Source organism: Sciurus vulgaris, assembly GCF_902686455.1.
Source record: "Sciurus vulgaris genome assembly, chromosome: 2".
In the NCBI taxonomy this organism is placed as follows: Eukaryota; Metazoa; Chordata; class Mammalia; order Rodentia; family Sciuridae; genus Sciurus; species Sciurus vulgaris.
Window position 1 is genome coordinate 168,626,934 of NC_136462.1, and position 17,059 is coordinate 168,643,992.

At 39.9% G+C, this 17,059-nt stretch overlaps 1 protein-coding gene across 2 annotated transcripts in view; it reads right to left on the reverse strand.

Annotated features, from left to right (window-relative positions):
- SNAP25 (synaptosome associated protein 25) overlaps positions 1–11,945 on the reverse strand; it is an 85,608-nt gene extending 73,663 nt beyond the window's left edge. Inside the window, exons 1-2 of one of the 2 annotated variants that reach the window (XM_079126863.1) lie at positions 11,795–11,943; positions 3,398–3,552 (exon numbers count right to left, since the gene is read on the reverse strand). In XM_079126863.1, the coding sequence (XP_078982989.1) occupies positions 3,398–3,451 (54 nt within the window). In that variant the 5' untranslated portion in view covers positions 3,452–3,552; positions 11,795–11,943. Of the gene's footprint in view, positions 1–3,397; positions 3,553–11,794 lie in introns of both variants that reach the window. The other variant, XM_079126864.1, reaches the window with a different exon arrangement.
- Positions 11,946–17,059: the final 5,114 nt, after the last annotated feature.

Consider the following 17,059-nt stretch of genomic DNA (forward strand, 5'->3'; position numbering starts at 1 on the left):
GCTCCCTTTCCTTATCCTCCAGGCCCACTCAATGCAGAACAGCATCTTTTATTAGTAAGTCAGAAGGCAGACTTCTAGGCAACGACCCTGGACAACTATTCTCTCTCCAATCCCCCAGCAAGAGCTTTTGTAAGTAAAGAATATTCCATTTGAGACAGATGCGAACATTTGAAGGATCACTAATATGTCTAGGACAGTGGTTTTCAAACTTGAGCACAATTCAGTCTCACCTGGAGGTGATTAAATAAAGGTTACCATCCTCAACCCTCAACTAAGTTCAGACTTAATAGGTCTAGGGTGGGATCTGAGAATTGCATTTCTAACAATGCTTAGGTAAAGTTGATGCTGTGCATTCAAAGACCAGTTTGACAAATTTTGCCCTAAGAGTAATGAATCTCTGATTATGGAAGGTCAATGGTATTGCATTTGGGATCTTAAATTCCAACTTCAGTTCACCTCCTTATTTGCGGGATAGGGGCAGCAGGAACCATTTTCCTCCCTCTTAAAGACTCATCAATTCTCAACTTCCCCATAAAATGAGGTCCTCACTCTTTGAGAGGACCAGCATAGAAAAGATGGTTTTCACCATTCCCTCTATACTTTCCTTTATTTGTGCCTCCTACCTCTGACTTAAGGACTGTGTGAGATGGGAACTAGACAATGAGCAAGCATAACTCAATTTCCCTCTGGGTCTTTTCTCTAAGATCTGCCTGCCCACAGCAAGCTTGCATTTTTCTACTTTGCCAAACAGCAAGTCTGATGAAACAGGTTCTGTCCTCTGGGAGGGCAGGGCCTATGGTTTTCTAGGTGTTCTGTCTGAGTACACGTATTTCTTTAGCCCTTTCTCCTTATGGGTCACAATGCCTCGCCTTGGAGTAGGAATAGAAGACTAGAAAGGAGTAAGCATGTCTGATAGTCTCATTCTGGTGACTGACTGTAATCTGCACCCCCACTTCCTGTTGGAGCTTTAAAAAAATGTCTGATCTGTTAGTCATTAATTTTTGTGTATATATCAACTGGTTTGTGCAGGGAGGGGTGGCATTAATCAACTTAGAATCCTTGACAATATCTTGAATCCTCTTGGATTCCAGTGTTAGAAAATAAGACACACCACTGAGGAAGTTGCTGTAGAAATTAAATATAAACTAGCTGCAATAGATAGGAATATAATAATTAGAAATATAGTAGATGCTCAAAAGATAGCATGAGTTTCAAAACCTTTTTTTTTTCCAGCAAGTTCTTTCATCTTGTAGACCTGCATTTTAAGGAATTCTCCTGAGAGCAGAATTTGAGGTTATTGCTGCATAGAAGAATTCTTTAGGAAACTTTTCAAGCTTTGAAGGAGAATTATTCCATGAATGCAATTTTGGAACATACATTTTGCAGTTCATATAACTTGCCTATGTAGGTTTTATACTAACTTTTTGATAATGAGGGGATACATGTAGGAATCTGTATCAAGCCTGACTCAAGAAACATCTGGGTTTACACCTCTCTGCTGTGTATTGTGTGCACATACAAAAACACATGCACACACAATATTTGATAAGGAACCCAGCCTCCCTCCCCTAGCCCTGCAACAAAGAAACCTTAACACGAAGCTGAATTCAAAATGAAGCCAACAGATGTGGTTTCAGTAATGGTTCACTAAATAGCTTGCAGCAAATTTCTTTTTCATAAACTAAAGGATAGCAAGGAATTTTTCATATCATTTCTTTTAACTCCTCGAGGGCCTTTACGATCCAATATATTAAGCAAGATGGGACCAGTCTTTAGTTAAATGACAACTGAGCCCCTTCAGGTATTCAAACTTTATTCTGAGAATTATGATAAAAAAGCAAAGATGCTAATCAAAGGATTTTAAAATTATCCCCCAAATAGAAAAGTCAAATGCTACTGACATATTTTCCCTCATGCATGTTGTTCAAGCTAAAAATAATGTGATACCAAGACCTGTTGTTTCTCTAAGCAAACAACATAATAAAGGGGAAAAGAAGCATATGGCCTTCAAATAACCTGCAATCAAGATCATTGGAAATCTGGCTTGGCAAATGCTGAATAATGGAATGTGACAACTATCTCTTTCTTTCTTTCAGATTGGTGGAAGTAACGGCACTTCACAAGCATTACCTCCCTTAAGTCTCATGACGACCACCAGACACATGTGTGGTAGCCGTTGCTTCCTTTCCTTTTAAAGATGTACAAACTGAGACTCAGTTTGGGTTAGGTAAGTTGTTCAGGGTCACATAACCAAAGTGGTAGAACTTGTTCAGGGTCACAACACCAAAGTGGCGTGTGGTCATCTGACTTAGTTCAGTGCTCAAGGAACTCACCTGGACATTTATACCCACCATATGTCACCCGACTTTAGCCCAGAGGACTAAGCTCCTTTCTGAGTCATGTTCTATACACTAGGAGCATACTTTCTATTAGAGAATCTCAATGGATTGCCCATGACTCATGGGAACACTCATCATGAAGTGTGTGTGTGTGGGGGGGGGGTAGTGGGACATGAACTTTGCAGTTGGAAGGAGAGGAGTTCCAAACTCTTTAAAGATTGCCATGGAAATTATATGAGATAACATGACAAGGATATAGGGTAGCATACTATAGGCATTGCTTCAATCATATATTGTTTTTCTTTGTGATTGGTGAGTGGTATCTTCTTTATAGTCTGCTGAAAGTAGGGACCAGAATGACTGACTCTGGTTGCAGACTTGTTTTGTGAGAAAGAATGAGGGACAACACTCAGTTGGTGATGTCTTTTTCCTGAAGATAAATGAAACTGATTAACCACATCATGCCAAGGTTATTCTTTGCTCCTGAGCAAGAGGATGCTGGTTGTTTAAAAGGAAATGTTAGAGGACAATTTCCAGGAAGTCAAGTCAACATGTGGAGCTTGTGTACACCATGCTAATTCTAACAGCAGCAGCAAATATGTGACCCTGAAGATAACAGTTTGCCAAGTTCCAAATCTAATGTCCCTGGTGGTTATATGTCAAAATGAATGTATGGGCAGTAGCATAAAAACATTCTTTGATTCTAATGAATAGCAAATAATTTTAACTGTATAATTTAAGCATGCTAAACAGCTTGGCTTTATATGTGAAACCGACTTAAATCCCCCGTAGGCAATGACTTTTAATCTCTGAATATAAACCCTGCTTTTAGCAATGCTTTTCTTGAGAATTCTCTCATCTTTCATTAGCATTTTAATCCCTGACTCATAGGTGATAAAACAGCAGGTGAGAATAAATTATTTTGGTGGGCAAACTGAAGTACCTTATTAGACATAATTTTATTCCAACATTTAGGGTGAATTTACTTGCAGGGCTATAAACAATTACTGTATTGGTCTGATTAGAAAATTTCATCAATAAAATGTAGAATTACTTACAGTGGTAGAATTCTTTTCTCTGCAAAGGGGTAGCTGGTATCCCCAGTCACACATTCATTCCTACGTACCTGATGTGTGACAGGCACTGTTATAGGTACTGAGGATTCAAAGATGGCTAAGATATTGTCTTTGCTCTCAAGAATTTCCACAGTCAACTAAGGAAGAGAAATGTTATCAGTAGGTAATTACAAAGCAATGTGATACATCTTATAAGGGAGGTAGGAACATTGCTAATGGATAAGAAGAGGTAAAATTTTAAATACAGGGGTTGGGGGACTAAGACATGTATCCGCTTGATCCTGAATCACTGAACCATATTTAATGAAAGGGGTTTTCAGAAGAGGGAAGTAGATTGACTTGGGAGGTACCAATGGAAATTGCATTTCTCTCTTGGTCACCCTGTTCTTGCATTTCTCCATGAGTTTTAGAGTTGGGAATAGCGATTGGGGCCCAGAAGGTACCATGTTTTTTTGAAGGCTTTACTTCTTCTCCCCTTGAATGGTAGGAAACAGTCTATCTAGGAAAATGTTCCAGGAGACTAGGGTACTGGAATATAGGCACATATTTAAGGAATATTTTCATCCTAGTTGATTGCCATATAAATAAAGACAAATTTATACCAATACATGCCTTAGGTATTTTCTTGGTTCCTCAATGGCTGAGGCTAATTCTTGATGTATATTCACCTATAATGTAATAATCTTGCTATAGCTACTGACCACTTAGTAGAAACCATCAATCAATTGCATATATTTAACAGAGAGTCCTTTTCTAAGTTGGGTTAATGTCTTATATTCTAAAAGTGATCCTATTTGAAACATATCTAAAACAATAATATCCCCAAAGGGGATGCTTAGTCTAATACACTAAAGGTGGAAACATGCTGTCTTATTTACTGTTGTATTTTTGGAACTATGTCATTCCTGGTATGTGGTGGATGCTCAATAAATACTTGTTGAATAAATGAATTAAGAGTGCCATGACAGCTAATTATGTCTGAGGCATACATGGAAAGTCATCTTGAAATTGAAAAAAAAAAAAATTACATTCAGCAATTTTTTGAGCGTAAATCAGGAATGCTATTTTGATTTCTAGTGCAATTTTCTAGTGAAGTGAAGTTATAATGGACTTTCCATTAAAATAAAAAAGTTCATTCAATGGGACTATTGCAAATGGAAATAATTTGCCAATGTTCTTTCCAGCAGACTTTCCAGCATTTATTTCCCTCTTCTTTCTGTATATTAGTGAGGAAGTCACAATGTAATTTATCTATTGCTAACCATCAGCCATTCTTGACTATACGAATATTTTAAAATTCACTGTTTTATAATTTTCTAGTTATGATTCTTTGAGATTGGGCAAAAGATGACTATAAATAAAGGAGATCAACAAATTGACCTGAGATGTTCCACAACAAGGAACTCAGTCCAGCTTGCAGGTCTTTTAGAGTTCAACTCAGAGAATTCTCCATTACAGGAACGAGGCAGGCGTGCAGGGCTGAACTCTGGCCTCAGGGGGGCATTTAAGAGACTTTCATTGTCTTATTTTCTTCCATGCCATTAACTAGGAAAGGACAGAAATCACTGATTCAAGACTACAGGCATGGAAAGTCATTACCCAAGTTCAAAAAATCTGTAACTAGTGTCATTTGAATAAAGGAAGTGATGGAGAAGCTGGGACTAGATGGCCATTTTGTAGAACCTGTCACTTTGTAGCAAAATAACCTTGCTTTTTAAGTATAAAAATGGACCACCTTGGAAGACAAGACATGGTGAGTCAGCACTTAGGGCAAATGGTCTTAAGATAGGAGAGTTAGACATCTTTGGGTAATATGAATCAAATAGGTCGACCACAACAACAACAAAAAAGGGGATCAAATATATTTTTCCACAAAAAGCGAGCCATAAACCTAGTACAACTGTCATTCAGCATCAAGCCGAATGTAATTCACTTTGACTTTGAGTCTAGAATAGTTGTTAAGCATTTAAAAGGAAATACTAATCCATAAACGGGATTTTCACCCATCTCTTTTTGGGGGATACAGAATTGTTCTTACCAATCAGTTAATCACTGTTGAGGTTAACATTTGTGAATCCACAAAAAAAAAAAAAAATCAGTTAAGATCTCCTGTGATATAACACTTTAATTTGGTGAAAGGATGTTGAAATCTGCAGTAGGTTATAACAAGGAGGGGGACATGTCCTTTCTGGGGCTTGTGAAATTTTTCTCCCTAGTGTTGGGGATCAAACTCAGGGTCTTGAGAAGTCTAGGTAAGCCCTCTACCACTGAGTAACCCCCAGTCCTATGTGATTAGTCTTTGAGCTGGCTATCAATGTCATGTAAATCCGTTCATACAGAAGTGTCACTGTAAGCACTTAACAGCTCACAAATTCTATACAAGCTTCTGTTTTTTCTTTTCTAAGTGGCAGTGGAAGAAGGAGGGGTGAGGAAAGAGCAGCCGTTAAATTGCTTTAAGTCAGACCAAAAGAAAAAAAAAAAAAGAATCTAGAAAGAAATTTTAAAAACAATAAATTTAGCTTGAAAAATAATTATAGAACGTTTAGGCAGGTTGTAGGAAATAGTATGTGCCAGGCAGCTATAAATCTGATTAAGAAGGACAGGAGATACCCAAAGCAGTGATGACTCAGAATAGGGCTTTGAGTAAACAGCCAGGATTTCTTGTCTGTCCGGAAGGGCTTCAGAACAATGATGTCAAAGCAATTTTGCCAAAAAAAAAAAAAAAAAAAAAAAAAAAAAAAAAAAAGAGATTGAGGATGAGGGAAGCAAGGGATGCATTAATCTTATGATGGGGGAGGGTGGTTTTGGTAACTGAAGTATTATTAAGGCAACACCAGCTGAGACCATGGGTTGCTAGTTTCAGACACATTGCCAGGGGGTTTTCAGCACTGATTTCATCAGCTTCTGAATGGTAGGGATATTGACCAACATTAGTTCACTTCTGTCAGCCTGCAGATGAAGGAACTGAGTTTAACAGTGCTTGAGTGACTTATTTAAAGACTGGGATTCCAACAGGAAATTACAAGCATTTGCATCAGGGATAGCACTGGGGCTCCCGGCTTCCAACCAGCAGCCTTACCATCATGCCTTGCTGCCCAAAAGAGGAAGAAAAATTGTTGTAAAAAATCACGTACATTTTCTATGCCTCATTTGGCCAATAGGAAAAATGTGGATGATGTGAAAGTAGCATTGTATGTAGTTACTAGTTTAGTTTCTGGAGTTAAACTGATTATAGGTAAGTCCTGCCTTTGCTCTGTGAAAAGTTACTTAGTTGGTCTTATTTTGACCTCAGTTACCTCATCTGTAAAATGGAAATAATAATATACCTGCCTATAGGCATTCAGTGAGCTAGTATAGGTAAAAGTTTTTGGAATGAGTGACTCTCTTTTTGCCCCACAGGCCTGTTCTAATTAATCACTGCTTTGGGTATCTCTGTCCTTCTAAATCAGATTTCTGGCTTATTCAATGTTATCTAACATTATATCTGAACACATATGACTGAAATTTGCATCACTCATTTAGAAATCAGAAACTGCTTGGACTTTTATACTGGGCAAAGTGTTGGAGATTTCTGTAAAGAAAATTATGTAGAAAAAGCAGATATTATTGTTATGGCAACAATAGCAAATATGAAGTTTTCCTGTGCTGTCAGGATTCTCTGGAAATTTCTCTTCCTTCTGTACAACCAATTCACATTAAAACAGTTTTCCATTCACTATGTTCTGCTTCCTGGATGCTATGTCTTGTCTCTTCCTTTCCTCTTACCTGAGGGAGCCCCTCTGGATTCAGCTTAATATACACCAGCCCGACCTCCTCCTAATACATCAAATGTTGTTACCACCAAAGTTCTTCTAGGTGGCCAACTCGGAAATTCAAGTATTTTCCTACCATGTCTCTCTTGTCAACATTTTGGTTAAGAAAAGAGGATAATCTCTTGATACTACATAGTCAGAATGAAACAGCAACAAAATCTATGTCTGCAACTGCCATTTCTTCCTCCACATGAAGCTATTTTGGTTCAGCAGTTTTATCAGCATTTGGAATTTTGAAGCTTTGCTGTGAGAGTAGTAACCACAGGTTAAGAAGGAAATGTGTATAGTTCTATCTTCAAACTAGCCCTGGAGTGAGGGTAACTAGCAATACTTGGCAAGGTCAGTAGGGAAAGAAGTTTGATGTGCTGCCCACTTCATCTCACCTCAGCTTTAAAAAATGTTGCCATAGAATCCCCCCTCCCCACCATCATTTTTAGTCACTTGGGGCTGGCTCTACTTGTAATGCAGCCTGAAACACACCCAGAAGAACTGACATCTTTTTTTCACCTATCCAGTCAGTATATTTGACAATGCAGAATACTCAGAGGGTGAAAGAGAGAATTCTGCATCATGTTTATTATTCAAGCGTACCTTCCACAGCCTCTCATCGTCAGATTCCTGAACTGCCTTTTAATCTCCCTGGTAGGTGCTCATCTCAAATAATTTGTTCTAATCAATAATGGAAAACTGAAACTTACAATTAGTTTCTGGACAAGGCTCATATGTTCATGCAGGTGTTTCCTGAAGAGTGATTATAAATGATGCTTAAATTAAGACTGATTTTTAAAATAGTGAATAACTCTTTATGATATTGTTTGACTCCCACCTTTTGCTGGAGGAACACAGATTAAATATACTCTATCAAAAGCAATTCCTGGATATTAAAAAGGACCTGTTTACTTTGCTATATCAGTTTCTGCTCAGAAATCAACTTTAGATAATAAAGCATCAAATTCTCAGGTTGGCATTCAAAGCCTGCTATAAACAGCTCCAACTGCCCATTCTAGAAAACTTCCCACATGTCATTATTTTCAGGGTTTGCTGACTACAGATGGCTTGGTCTTGCCTAACTTAAAATCCTGCTTATACTTACTATAACTTTTCCTTAGCAGACCTTCCCAATCTCTCACCGACCTTCAAAGGACAGCTTAAGTCCTACTTCTTCTATCAAATCATTCAAGTTCACTTTGACATTACCCTCTTCTGAAATCATATTCCTTATTATTGATCACATTCACTTGAAAATTAATTACATATGCCCTCATAATTTTTCTTCTACTGTTTTATTTTCATTCTGATATTTATTCAGGTTTATTGTTGTTTCTATTAAGATTGCTAGATCCTAAATTTAATTGAGGTCAAAGACCAGATGACCATGACATTTTATACCCTTTGTGTGATTCATTTATGTATCTAGTGCTTACTGATTGATCAATATCTTCCTATCACGTTGGTCCCTGATGACAAGGGATGACACTGCAGAAATGTACCCAGTGCTGAGGTTGAAAACGTAAATTTTCCTAGATTTCTAGAATTGTAAAGGGGCCCCATAGTGTAAGAAATGTTGTTTATTCATAGAGCATCATCGAAAAAGCAGAATTATTTATTTTTTCTCCATGTTTCCTCTCTCAACTCTAAAATTATTTTTGTCATTTCTACTAATAGTCAAAACCTACATGTGCTGAAGGCCAGTTGCTACGCAGCTCTTAGGTGTCACTGGAAAAAACATCAGTTTTTCAGTTGATAATCCTTGCCCTGGGGTTAATATTTAGAGATTAGGGATATCTTTTGACAAGGTAATTACAGGGTGGTTTATATTACATTTGTTCCTGTTTATCAAAGTAAAAATAAAATTCTGAATTCTTGGGGGTTTACCAATATAGTACATTGTTTTGTAATCTGAATGCCAAGATGGTAATGCAGAAAATGCCAATGAACAAATAAGACCACCTAAGGGTCTGCATGAATGTATCCTGGCTCATCCTTATGTCTGTCTGCTCCTGCCTCTTTTACCGCATTGCCCTGGATTTTTAAGATCAAACTTAAAATGGAAAATCTCCTGATTTATTTCCCCTGAAGCTTGTCAATGACATAAATGTTAAATTCATGCTCTGATTATATTTGTATTTAATTTCTCAGTAAGCTATTCTAGAATTAGTTCTATATTAGTGCACATTGCTTCTTCCTTCCAGCTCTGTGCCCTTTGCCAGCTTGACTGCAGTCCTCTACCTCCCTCCTCCTCTAGTCTTGCACTAGCAAACAAACCCAGCAGTAATTACTAATGTCCAAGCACATAATTCTGGCAGCATTAGGCTTTTCATTTGACGCAACAACGCAGAGGTGTCTGAACATGTAGCATGAAGTTAAAGCATTTTTAAAGACTCTTGCACATATTTCCTCTTTTCCTTCCACCACCAAAACACAGTTGTTTATTTTGTCTGAAGACTTCAGAGTTATAAACTTCTTCCATGCAGTTACACATTCTTGAAAAGATTTCCACCCAAATAATTTCCAAATAATTTTACATTCATGAACAATAATAGATAAACACATACATATATGGAAACATGGCTATCCATAAAAAGGAGACATACTAGGAAATAAACAGCTGGAAATGAAATCACCTTCTGTATGTGGACAGGAAAATTTAGTATCTTTAGAATGCAGATGATTGGAGTTACAACTAAACACAATTCAAGATCTTATTTTGGGTTCATGATAGCATTTCTTTAATACATTGTATATATTCTTACATATGATGCTGTTACTCTTCTTTACTAACTACTCAAATAGTACAATTTTGATCCTGGTCACTTAGTGACAATTTTTGAATCTCTTTCAGACTGACATTTATATCCCTTGTGATGATTTTTGCTCACTCAGAGGCTCATAGTCTCAGAGTGGAAAATGGTTAAAGTACTTATCACCGCCTCAGCAAAATCCCGCAGTGCCATAATAGAAATTGCAGTAGATCTTTAGGTCAGAATCCAGTGTCAGCCTAACACCATGGTTCTTCACCTGCATTACCCCAAAGGACACAGTTGAATTCTTCTGAGGAAGACTAGTCCTAATGTTGTCAAAATCAAAGGCTATCAGCCTGTTGTAAGCAATTTTGATAAGAAATACTTCCACTAGATCTGAAACCGTGACCAAAGAAGATAAATATATACACTAAAGGATCTGCAATATTTCTCAGAGATGTATTTTTGAGGCTGAGTGCTCGTGTTCCTGCCTAATTAAAAGAGTAAAGGGCGAAAGAAGAGGAAGGAGGATTCAGATTCATTCTTAAAGTTGATTCTGCTTAGTTCAGCTAATCCTTCATTTTAATCAAATGGAAATACGTATAGAGATATATCACTTCTATAAACAGTGTTGGCATCTTCTTATATACCCATCTCCTGCCCACCCAAGATCTATAGACAGATCTACCTTGTGTTAAAAACAAAAACCTCGATATCATACCGGAGAATAAATGTATTTCAAAAGATGTATTTATTTCCCACTTGAAAGAAGGAGTGGAGAGCAACACAAGATTTCCACAAGTAGACTATTATTTTTTTGAAGTCATGCAGGAGGTGAAGATAGCAGGCAATTGTCTGTAGAGAAGTCCCTGCGGACAGGATTTATTCATTTATTATTTTAACCTAGCATGCCTGTTCTATTAAGAGTCTCTGTAAGACCGGGGTCTCAGAAAGCCAATTTGGCCTCAAGCCCTGGCACGTCTAATGTTGGCCAGGCATCTCTGCCGCAGGTAGATGCGGAGCGGCAGCCGGACCGCTGTCCGCGGTTCTGAAAGGTCGCGAACACTAGCGCGAGCCCTGAGTATTGCTGTGCTGTCCAGGGTGCTGAGTGCATGCCTCCGCAGTCCTCCAGGCGAGCCCACCCGCGCCAGCCCTCCGCAGAGCCCTCCCACCCAGCACGACCTGCCCGCCTCCCGCCAGCCTGCAGTTGACGTGGAGCAGGCGGCATAAATCAAGTCCGTGGGGCATGGAGGCTGTTGTCGCTGCCGCAGCTCAGCTTGCCTGCGGCGGGAACTCCCCCCTTCTGCTTTCGCCTCCCCAGCGCCCACACCCTGCCGGCTCCTTAATTCTCCCTTGGATAATAGCGCCCTAACGACAACAGTCATAATAATAGGGGTAGAACGACAGGATGGCTTTTTTGTTTTGTCCTGTTTGGGGGTCTACAGAAAACAACAACAACAACAACAACAACAATAAACCTAACAACCTAAACATCTCTGAAAACTGCATCGCAAGATGGAAGAGAGAGGGGGTCCCACTACTGTTTCAAAAGAGTAAGTTATTATTCCGCACGTATCCTTGCTCTTCCTTCCCATCGCTCCATCCGCAGAGTCCCCATTCATCTCTTCCCCAAGCAGCTCACCTCGAAAATACTTTTATAAAGCCCCAGGCGAGAGTCTAGCCAGACGTGCACACACGGAATACCGCACCCTAAGTGCACGAATACTTGTTATTTGCCCAAGCTCACTTGCTCTGCCCAGTTTTGGTCCCTTCTGGGTATGCAGCCATCCAGAACCAGAATCTCGATCGGGGAGGGGGCTCCTTACCTTTGCTTCTTCAGAGGGTGGTGTTAGCCGAGTCCCTGCAGGTTGCAAGTGTGGAGGAGCCACGGAACAGGGAGGGAAGGAGAGACAGCGCCTGACCTCCCCGAGGTTTCGTCTTCAATGCAACGTGAGCTCTGCCCTCATCAAAGATGGCCGTCCCTTTTGACGTCAGCAGCTTTTAATAGCCGTCTCCTCAAGGGGCGGGGAGGAAGTGTGCTGGGGGGAGGGCGGAGGGAGGACGCTGTCTGGGGGTGGGAGGGGAGGAGCCGGGAGGTGCGGAGCGCTTGACTCAGCTCCCTGTGCGCTTTACTGCAAACCTCTGTATTTTAGTCCTTTATAAACACCCGAGTAAGAAGATTCTTATGACTCCATTTTAACACTCGGTCTTGGGCAACACATTTATCGTGCGACAGTTTTCCTGATGGCCTTTGTTTTGTTTGTGAATGTGTATACATATGTATGTGTGTGTATACATGTGTTTATGTGCATGTATGTGTATCTATATAAGCATATGTGCCTGTAAATATGTATGTATATGTGTGTATATATTTGTGTGTGTGTGTGTGTGTGTGTGTGTGTGTATTCCACCCCCCCACCCCCCCCGCAGCAGAATTGAGTCACAGAAGGGGAGAGGAAAGATGAGGAGGAGCGAAAGGTGGGAGGGGTGGGGGCAGATTTCAACTGAGAATTGTTTTCTCTTAAGAAAAGGGTCCGAAGGGGTATTCCTGTCATCCTTCACCAGCTCCATATATGGCCAGGCTACGTGGGTTGCTACTTTTATGAGTGATTTCTTTATTTAAGCAGAATCCAGGGCTTGGAGTTTGCATTAATATGGTCAGTTGGGGAGGGAGACTCGAATGTTTTATTTTAAAGTACGTCAGAGCAGTTATCACTGAGATTTATCAAATAAGTTGGGAAAGGGGGAGGGAAGGGTAGTTAACCCAACTAGCGTGGGTTTGCCAGGATTCAGGGCTTGGAGTTGAGAGTAGTTTGCCCAGGGCAAAATAGATGACGCTGTTTTCGGTCGGATTTGCAGTGGGGGCCTGGGATTTTATGTCACGTACATGCTTTATTGGACCAGACATCTGTAGAGAATGTGGAGGGCCTTGAGTTCAAGGATGCCCAGGAATGCGACAAAATTTTGGTGGTTCATTCAATTCGCAAACTCTGGGTATCTGAGGCTGTCCTGGGGACCCTCTGATGCTTAGATGGGGGAGTGAGTGAAAAAAGGCGAATTGCAATGGTCATACGAGAGATTAGAAATAATAATCATAAAATAATCATCCTGTCTTCCCTTGGTGTGCATTAGGTACCCAGGGAGGGCGGGTGACAGTGGCGGCGGTGGTATGCAAATAGTTCCGCGGTGGCAGCCTCTCTTGGATGATTCACAGGTGTTGGGGAGGCTGTCGCGGGGCTCTCCGCGGGGAGGGCGAGCTAGGAAGCGCGTAGGAGGTGGGGGACCTCGTCTGAGGAACTGTTTGTACTTTTCCGCGGAGGATGCGATTAGAAGTCGTGCCTCGCAATCTTAAAACTTGATGGCCTCTTTTGGGCGGTGGAAAATCCTTGTCTGGTTTAGAAGAAACCATTTAGAGTTGGGTCCAGAAAAACAACCTACAAAACCCCCTTTTCCGAGGAGAGAGAGAGAGGAGAAAGAGAGGAGAGAGAGAGAGGAAAGAGAGAGAGGAGAGAGAGAGAGGAGAGAGAGAGAGGAGAGAGAGAGAGAGAGAAAGGGGGCGCGAACGCGCAGAGAGAGAGAGAGAGAGAGAGAGAGAGAGAGAGAGAGAGAGAGAGAGAGAGAGAGAGAGAGAGAGAGAGAGAGAGAGAAAGGGGGCGCGAACGCGCTGGCTTAAGAGCCAGGCTTAAGCAACAACAATAAAGCTTTTAATTGCCCGCGATTTTGGGGAGGAAAGCGGGTGGGAGCAGAGAGAGGGAAGAAGAGTTGTAAAGGGATTGCATTTAGAAGGAGTGGAGATGTAGGAATTTAATAAAGGATGTTTTTAATTGAAATCAGTATAAGTCATTGTTTCTTAAAGATTTCCTGACTCCAAAGGGCATTTTGAAATATTGTTTGCAAAAATAATTAATAACTAGTGTTTGCATTTTCATTAAAGCATGATTTCTAAAATAAGGAATGTTGCTGAAATTTGTTTACTTAAATATTCATTAAACATCTAAGATTCTTATATAATCAAGAAAAGGAAAATCTGCCTGGTCTTTAGATACCTAATTGCCAGTAAACCACCCCCTAATTCTGGGTTTTACTTTCATTATAAAGTAAGCTGGAACAGGGTAGGGGAAGTGGTGAAAATGCAAAGGCTCTGCAAAATCCTTTATTGTCAGAATTTTTCCCAAAATGTGACAAAAAGGCAGCATGCAAAAATTTGGAGAAAGAGCAAGGAGGAAAAGAAAAAGAAAATCCTGCTTTAGGAAAAGCAAAATATGTGCATGACCCTGAGACTAGAAATTATTCAGGCAGAAACTTTTGTGAAAGAATGGAGCAGGTGGGGGATTTTCCAGATTTAAGGGGGGAAAAAAAGTAACTACGTCAGTGATGGAGGCTCATCCTGCCGGCAAAAGATTTGTGGCAGTCACAGGGGAGGACCAGCTTGGTATTCCGAGTTTTCAACTGCTGATGCTCCACACTGACATCTTTAAAAACTACAGATAAAAGGAAGGATTCAGATTGATTTAGTCATCACAGAAAATACCACAGGCCCTACAGGATTAGGTGACAGCATTTTCTATTGTCCTGTGCTGTGTTTGAAAATGATGCTGTTTGAGAGTTTCTTCATGCTTTGGGAAACATAACAGAATCAAATTTGAGAAACATTGGATAAATATAAGTCTGCTAAGTATGACCAGAAAGCTCTTAATGTATTTTGAATATGATAATGAGATTTTCCCCTAGGGTGTTCTCATTATTTGATTAAAACAAACTGAAATAAATGAACAAAAAATGCCATAGTCATCCTTGCCAGCAGGGAACCAGCAGATTTATGTTACTCAGGGTTTACAAAGGCCTGAACCACACAGAGAAGGAAGGTGATGGAAAATTTGCTCCAAAATGATTCAGCTGCTTATGAGTTATTTCTACAAAGAATCAACACAGAGAGTAACTGATGCTGAGGAACTCATTCCATGGGTAAGGAGAAAATTACCTCCTCTGCTGGTTGGATATTTACTCTATGCTAATTCAATCTCTGACAGTTTCTTTTCTGGTATACCATGCCCCAAGGAAGTCTGGTTTTCAGTAACTCCAGCTTGTATCTCTGAGGTAAAGTTCAAGGTTCATGGTTGGCTCAATAATTACAATTTCATAAGGACTAACAATAAAAACTCTTATAAAATACCATATGATCTTTCCAAAGTCAACTTGGAAGTAGTGTAGAACTAGTCCAGCTCAGAAGCACTATCTCCAACATCCTCATTTGGGACATGTCTGACACCTTGTGATAGTGTTTCAAACCCTGTGAGGTCACAAGGCTTGGGATAAAGAATATGCAATTTGATAGATCAACTGCTTTGTTTCCTTGGTTTGTTTTCCATATGGTTTGTTTGCCTCTTTTTCTTTTATGTTCTTCTAGCCCTTGCCCAAGCCCCAACCCAATCACTCTATAGTGAAGCAGTGGGATCTTGGAGAAGCTTAAATGCTCTAGGTCTAAACTCCCCAGGGTGTCCTTGTTCACTGAAACCTCTGAGGTAGGGAAATACCTGTGAGAGGTAGAACGAAAACCAGGAATAGTAGCCATGTTAAGAAAAAAATGAGACTGCTTACCTAGAATTTTAAGAAACACTTTGTTATTTACTAAGCATTGTGGAAAGGAAAGAGAAGATTGCTCAGCAACTGCAGGCTGGGTGTTTCCACACTCCTGTTCCTCTTTACAGACTCACTTTTGTACATAAACACACCCTAATCCCTCCCCAGTGTTGAGACATATTTGTGGCCAAAAAGGCCTAGTGACACTGAGGGATAGAGGAAAGAATGAAATGATAGTTAAATAAAAAGTTTGATGGGATGATAGTTCTTCAGCAAGTCTTTCAGGAATCTTATTAGATCTGTAAAATCTCTGTATCTCAGTTATCTCATAGGTAAAATGGACATAACATATACCTAATTCCCAAGGATATTGTCACATGTTTAGAATCATATCTGGCATAAAATATTGGTTAAAAAAAAAACCAGATCTATCATCTTGATGAAAGCTTTTAACTTTATTTCACTAAGAAATGACATATGACATATATTTCTGCTTTAATGTGGGGAGTTTATTTCTTCATTAGACCCTACTAGATATTATCATTTAGTTGCTGTAGGCCTTAAATTTCTTCATTTGTATTAATCTGTTCATTTATTTGACATTTAATGCCTGTCCCATGGTTGGCCCTAGAGTATATTGGGGTCCAGGTAAAATAATGGAGGAAATCGTGAGTTAGGTTAAATAACCTGAGCAAGGATATGGGTGATACATGGTTCAGCTGCCATTTGAACTCGAGGGTCCAAGTTCATAATTACTATACTCTTTCCAACTCCATCAGACTCCCTATGGCTCATCTCTGTGCCTCAACATACTGTGGTTTTTGTTTCTTTTTCCTCACTAGTGACTCATACTGTCATTGGTTAACCAATGAATCTAAATCACTTATTTGGTTGGGTGAAAACAAGGGAGGGATCGAGGCTGTTTACTTCAAGTAAACAGAAGTAACATATTTAAAGGAAGAGAATGCAAAATACAATCAAGGAGGGAATTCAGAGATCAATACCTAATAAGTAACTTAAGGAATCTGGCTAGAAAATGCATTCAGAATATACTTGATAGGGCCAGCCAGAGGTCGGAACAGAACAATAATGTGGACTAGTAGTTTCCAGAGGGATAATATGATGTCTTCAACAAGAATTTATTCCAAAAGCAATGAAATGGGGTGAGAATCAAGTTGAAGTGGATTGTGGTGAAGGATTCAGGATGTAGCTGGTAATGGACCAAGGATATCCAGTGCCACTCTGTGGATACTGCCAGAAAAGATCTGACAGGCACCAGGCTAGGCAAGGCACACTGTAATACCACAGAGATTATATCAAGGATCTCTTGGATATGTCCAGTGGACTTTTCATCTTTATTGAGTTTGGAGAGCACCTGACATGGTGTATTCACTACTTCCATTTCTTAACGCTCTCTTTATCAGGTGCCCTCACCTGTTTCTTCCTTCTCTATTGGCTCCTGATTTTTCATAGCAGATGGGTTGAAGTAGCAAAATAGTAATTCTCAGCAG